This window comes from Streptopelia decaocto, assembly GCF_964273445.1.
Source record: "Streptopelia decaocto genome assembly, chromosome: 1".
Classification (NCBI taxonomy): domain Eukaryota; kingdom Metazoa; phylum Chordata; class Aves; order Columbiformes; family Columbidae; genus Streptopelia; species Streptopelia decaocto.
This window is the reverse complement of record NC_138663.1, coordinates 131,331,297-131,343,510: the sequence shown is the minus strand read 5'-3', so window position 1 is coordinate 131,343,510 and position 12,214 is coordinate 131,331,297. Positions and strand designations below refer to the sequence as shown.

The 12,214-nt window shown below is 33.7% G+C and overlaps 1 protein-coding gene across 3 annotated transcripts in view; it reads right to left on the bottom strand.

Annotated features, from left to right (window-relative positions):
- GBE1 (1,4-alpha-glucan branching enzyme 1) overlaps positions 1–12,214 on the bottom strand; it is a 161,045-nt gene that overhangs the window by 82,003 nt on the left and 66,828 nt on the right. For all 3 annotated transcript variants that reach the window (XM_082055387.1, XM_082055388.1, XM_082055389.1), the window contains exons 5-7: positions 11,223–11,358; positions 8,837–8,927; positions 7,458–7,667 (exon numbers count right to left, since the gene is read on the bottom strand). In XM_082055387.1, coding sequence (XP_081911513.1) covers positions 7,458–7,667; positions 8,837–8,927; positions 11,223–11,358 — 437 coding nt within the window. The remainder of the gene's footprint in view (positions 1–7,457; positions 7,668–8,836; positions 8,928–11,222; positions 11,359–12,214) is intronic.

Below are 12,214 nucleotides of genomic sequence, written 5' to 3'. Positions count from 1 at the left end.
ACATCTCCTGCAGAAGAAAGTTACCAGAGCACATAGCAGTGACTTATTTATGGGTGTGCTTTTTTATTCTTGAGTTTATTTGTTCATATGTATCTATCCTTAAACTACATTTGACAGGAGTCTTTGCTGCACAATAATTAGATGGATGAAATCAAAAGGTCTACGAGAGTATTACTTATACACTTACTTCCCTCACTCCCAACTAAACTCATTAATGTAATCATAGAAGAATAACTTAGAAGAACTTTGGTGTCAGCTCTCTAAACTAATAACAGTCATCTCTATGGCAACAAACTTCTTTTGTTTCTAAATAACTTTATACCATTTTTCAAGAGATTACAAGGGATTGTAATATAGATATATAAAAATATTGGGTAAAGAGCCTTCTTATCAAAGAGGAGATAGAGGGAGGAAACAGAACAAACAGATGTTTGATTGCAGTTCTCATGGCAAACTACAGAGAATGCTGTAAAGCTACCCTTTTACCAGGAACTGCCCAAAACAAATGCAGAGGGAAAAAAAAATAACCAAGCAAATCTAGTGTACTATGCTTTTATAAAAAAAAGAAATTGAACCTTTTTTTTTCCCCAAACCAGGTTTGTAGAAATTTGCTCTGTTCCGAGGGATAAAGCTTTTCATACAATATTTTCCTTATTCATTATGACATATTTGACATGATACCCTATTTTAGTTCTTCAGACTTGCCTTGTAACCACATCACCCACAACAGAACCTAGAAGAAAAATCAGCAAATGCTGCTCTCAGTCCATTTTTTTCTATTATAATGTGATCACAGTAAAAACAGTTTCTGCATCTGCATTACATTTTCACCAATAATTTTACAAGTATCAACTCTAATAAAATTTATCTCAGTAACATATTTGTTCCAAAGTCAAAGTAATTTTGGCATTTAAATGACCCTAAATAAAACATCCATATCTAGTCAAAAGAGTCCATAAAAATCCTCCTCAAATATTAGCATAGAACCACCAACATATTCCCATCCAAAACTGAATCTCAGACAGTGGCTACAGCCAGGAAGTCATTTGGTGGGACAGAGACACCTGAAGCAGCAGACTGGTCAGCTCTGTTGGACACATTGACCTCCATCTTCAGTTTCAATCAACTTCTAGGGACCTGAACTTAGCCTTTATGTTAGTCCATGGACCAGCATTCCTCAAGAAAACATGTCATCCCTTTCAAAAATTAATGTAATATAACAGATCAATGTGATTATTTGCAGATGATTTCTGATCTGCTGGCCATAAATACACTACTGACTTCTGGAAATGCATACAGCAGTTTGATAGTTTATTGTTTTCTGCTTTGTAGATATGGTTGTTAACTGGCTTGTCCCCTGTTGTTATAAATTTTCTTTTTAATGAGCTTTCCAAAAATGGATTTTAAGTGGATCTGTATGTCCTACAACATATACGCACTAGAATCAGAAAAAAAGACAGTTGTCTTAATGATCCCATCTTCTTTCCCTGACAAGAGTGATACCATGCCTAATTTTCTTCTAACCTAGAACTTTTTTGGTTGAAACCCTCTGAGAAGTCAACATTCCCCATTTCATTTGTGGATTTTCTTTATAATCTCTCTCTCAGCTCACCCTTTTCTCCAGCACAATCGTCTATTCACAACAAATACTGCTCATATAAGTGCTGCAGTTATCACATAAGAATGCTGTGAAAGTCGTCAACTTAAGTGTGAATTACTAAATGAAAGATCATTATTGCATCTAGACTGATGAGGAATGATTCTCTGCAGCGTGTTGAATCTCATCTAATTTTAGATCTTTATTGAAATACCTTAATCAACTTCAGGTAAGAGTAACTATGTCTATTCAAGATATGATTGAATTTAATTGGCTACAAGTGGTGACCTCTGCACTTCAAAGTAAGCTACCTGACAAAATTTAGAACAATTGGGTGCAATTTTTCAATGTGGCTTTTCATCACATATTAATATATTGCTTTATTACTATACCACTTCTTGTGCACCTACATTTTAGAAACTTCACACAAAGCTGTGATTGCTATATTGAAGATTAATATGAGAAACTGAACACTTCAAAGAAAGGTACACATGTTCTTATGTGAAGCTCTGAGCTTCAGAGCATCTGTGAATTTAAAGACTCTCAGTCTGTTATATCAATTTAAGTACAGTGCAATAAAATAATTAAGCTTCTAGATTAATATTTAATTAAAAAATAAAGCAATCCTACAGTAAGCCTGGACTGTATGTATTATAACTCATATGCTCATGGCTGAAATCTTTTTTTGTAGTATTATTTTAATCATTCTGATTACATTGCAGTAAGTTCCAATATAGCATACTCTGTCAATGTTTCCAGGACTCATTCCCTTCAAGAACAGCAATTTATTGACTGCTATGTCCCAATAATTGATCACTTGCTAACATTCACAATGGTTACTAAAAAGGCAAGCAAACACAAAGAAAGAAAGGTTTTCACAGACATAGAGGGTTTTAAACTTTATGGTTTAAGTTTTATAAAGTACTTTCATGCCTTTGGAGTCACCCTCAAAGTCCAGTCTACTAGAAGCAGACTGCTAAGGACACACGCACACTTTTTTTTGAAGTCAATCTGTAATCAAAATCATTACATTTCTGAGCACAGAGGCAGGGTGGGATGGAACTCACTATAGCATCACAAGCAGCGTTTTCTTAAAACAATCAAAACCAGTCATTAAAAAAAACCCAATCTTTGCTGGCCAAATCCAATTCCAATGCATATTACAGGCATATGTAAATATGGAGCTTTCCTGAACTACTCTAAAGAAGGAAGACTGGCAGGAAAATAATTAAAATCAGCATAGCTGAATGTTTTACACAACTTGTGTCCCTGTTCCTACTGTAATTACTCTATAATCAATAACATACCAAACAAACAAACAAAAACCACACCAAAACTTAGGGTATCACATGATTTCTGCCAAACTTTACTTCTACCAGTATACCTATTGTCCCTTAGAATTGCATTAAGAATGTGTAGAATCTAACAAAGTCTAATGAGAAAAGAGGAACACAAAGCTTTGAAAATCAAAACAATACACTCTGATCTCAATAAGCTGAGAAAGGCAGCATCATTTACACATTTTAATTATATAATGCTTGAAAAAGAAACACCACCTTATCTTTGCTAGGTAGTATCTTGTTCTCAATTCTTTTTAAATTGTTTTGCCTGATTAGTATTTTAGACACATTTGCTATACAAAGAAATTAATTTATATCAAAACATAATCAGCTGCTCTGGTTGTGATCTCACGCGGCCTCCAGGGTCTACAGTATCACTTCTAATGAACTTGGCAGCTGAATAATCTTTGAATATAATTTTAGGAAGGAAAAATGGTTATACTTAGCTTGTGCTAAATTAATTACAAGTGGGGTCCTTACTTAAGATGGGTGTTTACATGTATTTCAAATGAGCTATCTTAAACAGGATCACAATAGCAACAAGGAACTTAATTTACCACAAAATTAACTAGACAGTGCCAGCTAGACTACAGGTCCAGAGCTTGTGGCATTCCTTTTAGCTTTCAGCATTTCCTTTTTATGAATTTTTATGAATTCAGGGATAGGAAAGCCATATTTTTAATGAGAACAAAGAAAAAAATAATATAAAAGTTTGGTTTAAAAAAGTATTAGTAAGATAAACTGCAATTCTCACTCAAGTTTTGTGGTTCTGTTTTTTGGGTTGGCCACTGAGGGATACTAAAGGGATGGACACAAACATGGGGATGACCAGGAGGAGCTGGAGATGAAAGAAAGGAAAATTCATCAAATTAACACATTTGAGGGAAAAACTGCTCAGGTCCAAAATTTAGAAAAATTGGAAAAATGTGGCAAAGTTACAAAAGTGGCAGTTTATTTCAGAATCAGTTTTTTGGTGCAGACTTTATAATACTTCTCTTGAAAAAAAAAAAAAAAAACTTCAATAGAAAATATTCTTCTACTTAGCCAGGTATTTTACCTCCATATCTCATTTAATAAAACCTTAGTTTCAGTTCTCATGTGACCATACCTTGAACAGCATAATTTTAAGCTGCTATTTGCAATGTATCAAAAAATTCAGTTTGTACAAAACTTGTAAAAACATGGATTAAAAAAATGTATACAATTCAACTGTTCATCATGTTGTCTCAAAGTCCACAATACAAAACAAGTTTTTATCTTCTGTAGTTGAACTATGATACTGGAGATGCAACATCCAGGTTGTCCTTTCAACAGTTTAAGTACTGCTTTTCTTGGAGTTATTCTCTACTTCAGTTAATATTACCAAAAATATAGTATTTAAAATACACTGTGGAGACAGTCCTTTTTTTTTTGGCACAGATATAGATCTTTTGCCACCTTCTGTTATAGTAGGTATTCACAGTTCCCTTTCCAGACAACTGAATAATCCTGAAAATACTGTGAAACAAATTTACTTATGTCTTGGCTTTCAAAGAAAATATAGACAGACTAACTGATAAAGCAATTGTTTCTTAATCTCTTTCATGTTAGAGAATTAGTTTCTCTCAATTCCAAAGTAAATTGAGCATTCTTTGTATTTGATGTTTAAGCACCCGTAGATTTAACAGTTCTTCCCACTAAAGAAGGAAAGGGATTTCGTACAAGCACTGTACAGGAGAGAGGGCTGCACTAGCTGAAGAGATTTGTCTCAGAACACAAGCTTTTCTGTATACCATTCAATAGATTGTGGTTTGTGTCATTTATTTATTTTCGGCAAACTTTGAAGATCTGCAAGCAACTCCAGTCTCTCCCACAGATTTTTATACTCTTCTCTTTCAGAATACAGCTGTTCATTTACTGATACGGAAATTAGAAGGCATGTCAATGAAGCCTAAATGGGAAAAAAAAAACAAAACCACAAACAACAAACAAACAAAACAACTTTTTCAATAAAATGTTAGTTCTGATTCTGATTTTGTTTGGGACCTGTACAGACAAAGACAATGAGAACAACAACAACAACAACAAAATTGCTTCTGAGAAACTTAGAACAAACATGATTATTATATCTTTTAAGCTTTAAAATTCAGCTACAAACACGCATAGATATTAGGACTAACAACAACTTTAATGTCCCGTTGCACACCTTGCTGTGCTTGAAGGGAAAAGGAGCAGCTTCCCTAAAAGTTTAAAAAAGGAAACTCAAATTTGTTGTTGCATTTCACTAGAGGGCAGGGGATGTAGAATGACATATGGAAGACCCTCAGTCATCTAGATCATTATTATTACTCATAATCAGAGCATAATTTAATATCTCTAGTCTCTGCTATTTCCTAATCTCTCACTCATGGCTCTTTCTCCTCCCCCTTTTCAGCTTTCAGTCTGGCATCTAGTCCAATGACAGAGGACAAAAAGTAATTAGGCAGCAGTGAGTACAGGCACAGACCCGTGTAGGAAGTTCTTCAGTTCTGAGTATATGCTTAAAATTGCTAAGTGCTACCTAGAAAGCAGCTTGTTTCTTTCATTTACAAATCCTTCCAAAACACTCAATACCAGCACCACCTTTCTTTCCCCATAGGAAGAACCTGCCTCTGCTTGGAACAGAGAAAGGTCCTGAGTTGCACTCAACTTATTTTCTCACTAGAGAAGTTGGTACCACACACTTGTTGATTATTCATCAGCATAAAATGAAATAAAGTGTTAAATACCATTACATTTAAATTAAGGCTTTAAGATTACCCGAAACAGAATTTACTTGAAAATGGATTTAAAGATTAATAGGAAGCAACTCAAATAGGAAATTATTCTGATAAGACATACTAAAAGGCATTCATTATAATAATTAAAATCACAATTCAAGAAGGCTCCTTGAGTTCATCAGTTAAATTGTCCCAAATAAAAATTCAAGAACAGCTCATCTTATTAACTAACATAGTATGTGAATCACTTGTTACACTGGTCACTTGGTTTACTTGAAATTGTGAGTTACTGTGTAAGAGTTTCCATTAAAAGGTTAACCTATGCTATGTAATGTCACTTCTGCAATAGTGATCTCCTTAAACAGTTACAACCCCATAAGCTATGAAGTTGTCAGTCTCAAGAATATATATGGCCTATGAGTAGCAGAAGAAAGATCTTTTTTAGCAACTAACTGAACATACAAGAATTCTGATCCAAGGTTTAAGGACATCTGCAATGTAAGCATATTCAGCTAATGACAATTCAATGCAAGTCTGGGAGCAAAAAAGGGGAAAAGTAAACTGAATTGGTAGCACACAAACCCTAACAACTAATAGATTAACAAGAGATCAGAACTGCATAGTCAGTGAGTGATGAGCCACCAAAGGAACCACTGAAAGAGTTAAACCAGAACTTTGTAACTAATCAGAAGGTCAAACAAGCATATCAGGCATCTCAAGAGGTGAAAAAAGAAAATTTATCTTAAAATAAGAGGTGAGTGACACTACAGAATTTATTAAGAAATGCTCCAAGGAGATTCTGAGGTTGTGCAAAACTTACTGTGGGATGTTTAGAGGAAGAATCGAAGACGAGAAAAAGACAGAAATCAAGGTGATTCAGGAATGAAAAACATGGGGGAAAATGGGAGGAGGAGATGAAAATAAGCTGGCCGCCTGTGCCTGTTTCTCCATTTAAAAGATTGAAACATTCAGCATACAAGATAAATCCCACTGCCCTCAATACCTCACGAATACAGAGTAAACAATATTAAATGCTAATCATCATCTGGCATTAACATGTCATTTGACCCACGTTATATTTACACTGGTTAATTAAGTGTGCCCAAACTGAGTCCCTAAAACTGCCTACTGAAAATGACCCCTGCTCTCTATTAACTATTGATCAACTTTTGGAAGCTCTCTGGAATGGAGTTAGTCATCCTGGGGAAAAACCCTTCCTACATTTCAACAATCTGACAGTTTGACAATAAATTTCTAGAGCTTGCAAGTTTTCTTCAGCTTTTCTTATTCTTTTAGTTATTTATATATTTTTCTTAGTTTTTAATTCTTTACATACAAAAGTATAATATGATATATAATATATAATATATAAATATATTATATGAAAATATAAATCTGTTCTATTTCATAATATATAAAATAATTGATAAAATATAACATATGCTTATATAATAAATATTTATATAGGTATCTATATATAAAAATATTTGAATCTACTTTAAAATAAATAATATATAACTACATAACAATTATATGTAATAAATACAATGTGCATGGTATATGATATATACATATGCAGCATAGATGACAGAAGAATAATAAAACCTAAATACTATTAGTCTTAGATTTTAAGTAGTCAGCCAAGTAAAAGAATTTAATTCAGCATATTGTAACTGTTGAACAACCCAAATGACTTTTCTAGTTTGGTGAACACTGTAGTTTTAAGAGAACTGATAAGAAGTAATTACCACTAACACACCTGAAGTGACATTTTGTACTTACTTCGCATAGTCAAAGAGCCTGCTGTCCCAGAGCTGATGATTTCCTCTAGGACCAGAATGGAAGAAACAAGAATCTGTACCATCAAATTTGTTGAGACCATCTTCCGAGTTTTTTGAGGCATGGCTGTGCACAACATCCAGCAGAACAGTGATTCCCATTGAGTGAGCAACGTCAATCATTTCTTTCAGGTCATCTGGAGTTCCATAACGGCTATCAGCATGAAATTGCAATGTGTTATGAGTGGTACAATCTGAACTTCAGTTGGTAATACTGAACATTATTCATAAAAACTACATCAAAGTCAGCAGTTCTTCATCACCTAGTTTCCAGTTGTATGCAATTTATTTGCTCAGCCTCTTAAGCAGCAGCTATTGATTACAACCTGACAATTAAAACATTTTTAACTATAAAAATTACATCCCGCATGCATGCAACATTTTGCAAAAATAGTTTCAAAGTTTTACTCTTCCCTTTTACTCTGCTAATACATCAAAATTCAGTATAAAAGACAACATATACAACCTCAAGCTTCTATATTGTACGATTCCTTACTTTGTAAGAGACAAGAATGTATTTATATTACTGAAATAAACTATTATGACTAAAAAAAAAGGTACATTCATGGAAGTCCCCAAAGCATACTATCTTCACTTGTCCTGCTTAGATTTTTGTTCTAGGTACTACACTATTTTCCAACTTGCTTTTCAGTATTTTTGTCTCCTGTGTCCACCACACATTTCTTTCAACTAATTAAGTCAGTTAAAATTTTCTGTCTATCTAAACTTAGCGCGGTTGCCACTTGAGCTTCACCAAGATGGAGGAAAAATTAAAAAAAAAATAAAAAAAAAAAATCACAACATTCAGGTTTATCAGAATTTTGTTAACAATTATCTGAATATTTTTTTTCATCTATTTTAACCCTAGGCCTCAAATCTAAGTACAGTCTGTTAACAAGTGGGGAAAAAGTTCCCACAGAACAAACAGAGCCATGATTTTAATCAAGTTTATTATGAAGAGGTAGCATACAGTTCTGTTTATCATAAGGGAATGACTTACACATAGTGTTTGTTACTGCCAAGCATTCCACAACACAAAACCCATGCATAAAGACAACTGAAACTGAATTAGCCAGAATATGCTATGACAGCTGAAGTTACTTATAACCTCTTTGTACCCTGAAAGAAGTGCTTCACAGAAGAGCCAATTGCTATGTCCAACTGATTTCAGATTTAAGAGGAAGCCAGAGCAAATACCTAAGCCATTACTTTTTCTTTCCACTAAAATACCTACTTGCAATCACACACATATAGGCATACCGATTTCAATGGATGGAGAGTAAGGTAAAAGAACAGAGAAGATGCTGAAGTATTTAAACCTACCTTGATGCTGCAAAGAAGCTTGTGACCTGATAACCAAAACTGGCATAATATGCATGTTCCATAATAGCCATCAGCTGGACACAGTTATATCCTATAAAAATAGAAGAAATAAAACAAACAACTCCCTGCCTTAACAACATATGTATTCCAGACTTCTCTCCTTTTAGCTGCTTCTAACTCAATGATTAACAACTAAATATTGAGTCTCAAGAAGTAATTTCCACTTAATAGTTAATACTTACATGAACTTCCATTAAAAATGGAACGGTCAGTTTGTCAAGTGATCTATATGTAACTAGGTGTATTGAATCTCTGATTTAGAAAGCAATAAGTGATACGCAAATATAAACTTAATTTAACTTTGGAATATTGACTATGCCCATCTGCACGTCCTGCAATTCTGCTTCACTTTTGACTCTTGCAGTCAGGGGGCATGGGGATAGTCACTGGCTACACGTACTGTACCTTATGCTCTATGGAATCTTTTTTTACCACTTCAAAAACACTTTTTTCCAACTTAAATGATTACATTCCCCCTCTACAAGAGTCTTCCAAGAAAGACAAGACACAGAAGCAATGTGTTTTTGTTCTGAGTTTACCAAAGAACCAAGGCAGTATGCTGTCTGCTGTATCACCTCAGTTAGTTCAGTGCAATATTAAATGAGGCAAATCTAAAGGGAAAACAACACAGTCATGGTGAAGCCACGGTACTTTCCACACATCTTAACCTAAGCTTTCTTTAACATCAGTGAATAAATGCCCCAGATAGCTAGCAAATGAAGACTGAAAGCAAAGGATGACCTTCAGGTTTAATCTATGGTCTGTTGAGACTCCCACCACTATCACTTCACTAGTTTAACCAAAATCTTCATTTCATTCTTAAGTTTAGACAAGACACTAGTTTATTTTTTACTGGTTTTGGTTTTAAATTTTACAACTATAAAAGAGCTGTTATTATTAGAAGAGAGCTGGCATAAGCTCAGCAAATTGTCAGATTCACTGCTGTTTTATAATGCATACACATTGCAATATTCTTATTTACAGCATTTTTAAAAATAAACAGCAACACAGCATCCAATTAATCTCATTCGATTTGCTTGCTATTTATTTTGCTATTTGTCATGCACATATTTCTACAAACTATTAATACCTTAGCATTCTTACATATTGATGTCTTTAAGCTTGTCCTAACCAGACATTCCAAACCCAAATCTAATACCCCTTAAAAATACATTAAAAAAAACCCTTAATTCTCACCATGTTTACTTAATATAAGTAAGAACAAACATGAACTATCATTTCAGTATAACCTACTTAAATTTGATATTTCTTTTATTTTGTTTTGTATCAGCCTTTTCATGACATTTCCTTTGCCCAAAGAAAAAGTTGTAGGTAAAGCAGAAAGCTTTCATAATTCTGTTAAACATATTAACCTCCTGGAGTGACTAAAATTGTTCAGCACTGGAGAAAGAGTCACATTTATGTCATGTAGAATCCAGATTTAGTTTTTGTTGAGGGCCCCCAGATGTGCAAACTTCCTTGTTTCACCTGCAAGCTCAAATTTATTGAAGGGTAAAAGCCACATTTTGTGAAACACTGACTCAACAAATAAACCTACAAGAAAAATCTATGGCTTCTTCAGGTATTCTGGCAAATAAGAATAACTAAAAAAAAAAAAAAAAAAAAAAAAAAATCAAACAATGCACAAGCACAACTACCATCCACAGAGCTGTCAGCCATGGATGTCACAATTATTTTATAGTTGAGTGTAACAAACCATATTTTATCACAGGGCAGTAACAGTCACCAAGTTCTAATATTGTCCATTACAGAAATGGTGCAAATACACCACAGGAAAAAAAAAAAAATTAATAAATAGAAACTGTGGTGAACAGGTTGGCTATGCTTCTTGAAATAATGATGCCAATTGTTTCTTTCATGCACCCCCTCCAATATACTAGAGGTTCTTTTAGAAAATCCATCCAGATATTACTTTGTCTTTCCTTAGAATCAAGACATACATAAGTAGAACCAACTAAGAACACAGTATTTTCTAAAGACTATGTCAGGAGAACAGGTCCTATTTCAAGTGGAAAGCAAACCACAACAAAAGCAAATTGCCCTGTAGCATTTATCTAGGCTTTTGCAATCACATTTTACTCAAAAATCTGTGGAATGGATTTTAACCTACATATTCTATTTCAGCCTTTTTAATTTTTTTCCATAGATTTCACTTGTTCAGAATTTTAGCTGCTCTAAGAATCTATTTTCACAGTACATGTAATCTAAAAATACAAAAACCTATACAGATGTGATCATTATATTTTCTAATAAGAAAACAAGCACATAAAAACTTATCTTTGCAAGTATCTCCGTTATTACTTACCAAGATCCTTTACTCTAGGTAGTACATTGTATGTGAAGTTTTTATAAGAAGCTACTTTTCCTTCTGGGGAAGCAATCCCTACATGAGATTCATAGATCCTTAGGCTTTTTAATCTCTTGGGTGAAGGATGCTTACGCTATAAGGAAAAAAAAAATAGTTGCTGTTAGGATACAACAGCTTGGAAGTGTTGTCACAATGACAATTTGCGCAAGACGAAACAATTCAATGTTTGTTTTGTTTTGTTCTCCTCTAATAGCACAAACATTTCAGAAATAATTAAGTATTCTAAACTGTTAAAGTCAATGTCTATTTCAAATTAACATTGTTCATGAAAAAGAAACTTAGAAAAACTACCGCTTAAACCTATTTTTCTCCCAAGGATTTTCTTTTTCCCTCAAAAAAAAAAAAAAAGGAAAAAAAGTTACAAGAGTCTATATTCTATTTGTTAGTTTCATATTCAAGTGAAACTTTGAAAAGTTATAACAAAATCAGTAAAACACATATGTAAGTGAAGAGAAATTACAGGGACAACAAGAAGAAAAAGAAGTTCTGGTTGACACTGCTTCCCTCTATCTCCAGTGGGCACCTCTCCTATTCATAAAAGGACTTAACTCTCACTAAGGCCTTGTCTGCACCTTAAATGTTCTTGCCTCCTTTTCACTCTAGGTCATAAAGACCAACGTATTTTCAATTACCACCGCGTTCCTCCTCTTGTAGAGGAATCTAGGTATCAAACAGCATCATAGGCACAGGTTAGGTCACTAAATTCATATGTACTGTACACTTAAAATAAAAGAGTTACTCTAGACTAAGTTGTTTTTTTCTTAATAGATTTTTCCATGTGAGTTATCCTTTCTCTGCCAAGAAGATGCCTCATAATTTGAGGTGGGTGCTAAAATTTAACTAAAAACAGAGGTTGCAGCACCTCTAATATAGAATACTGTATACTATTTTATAGTGAAAAAACCAAGTGTAATAATATGAAATAACAT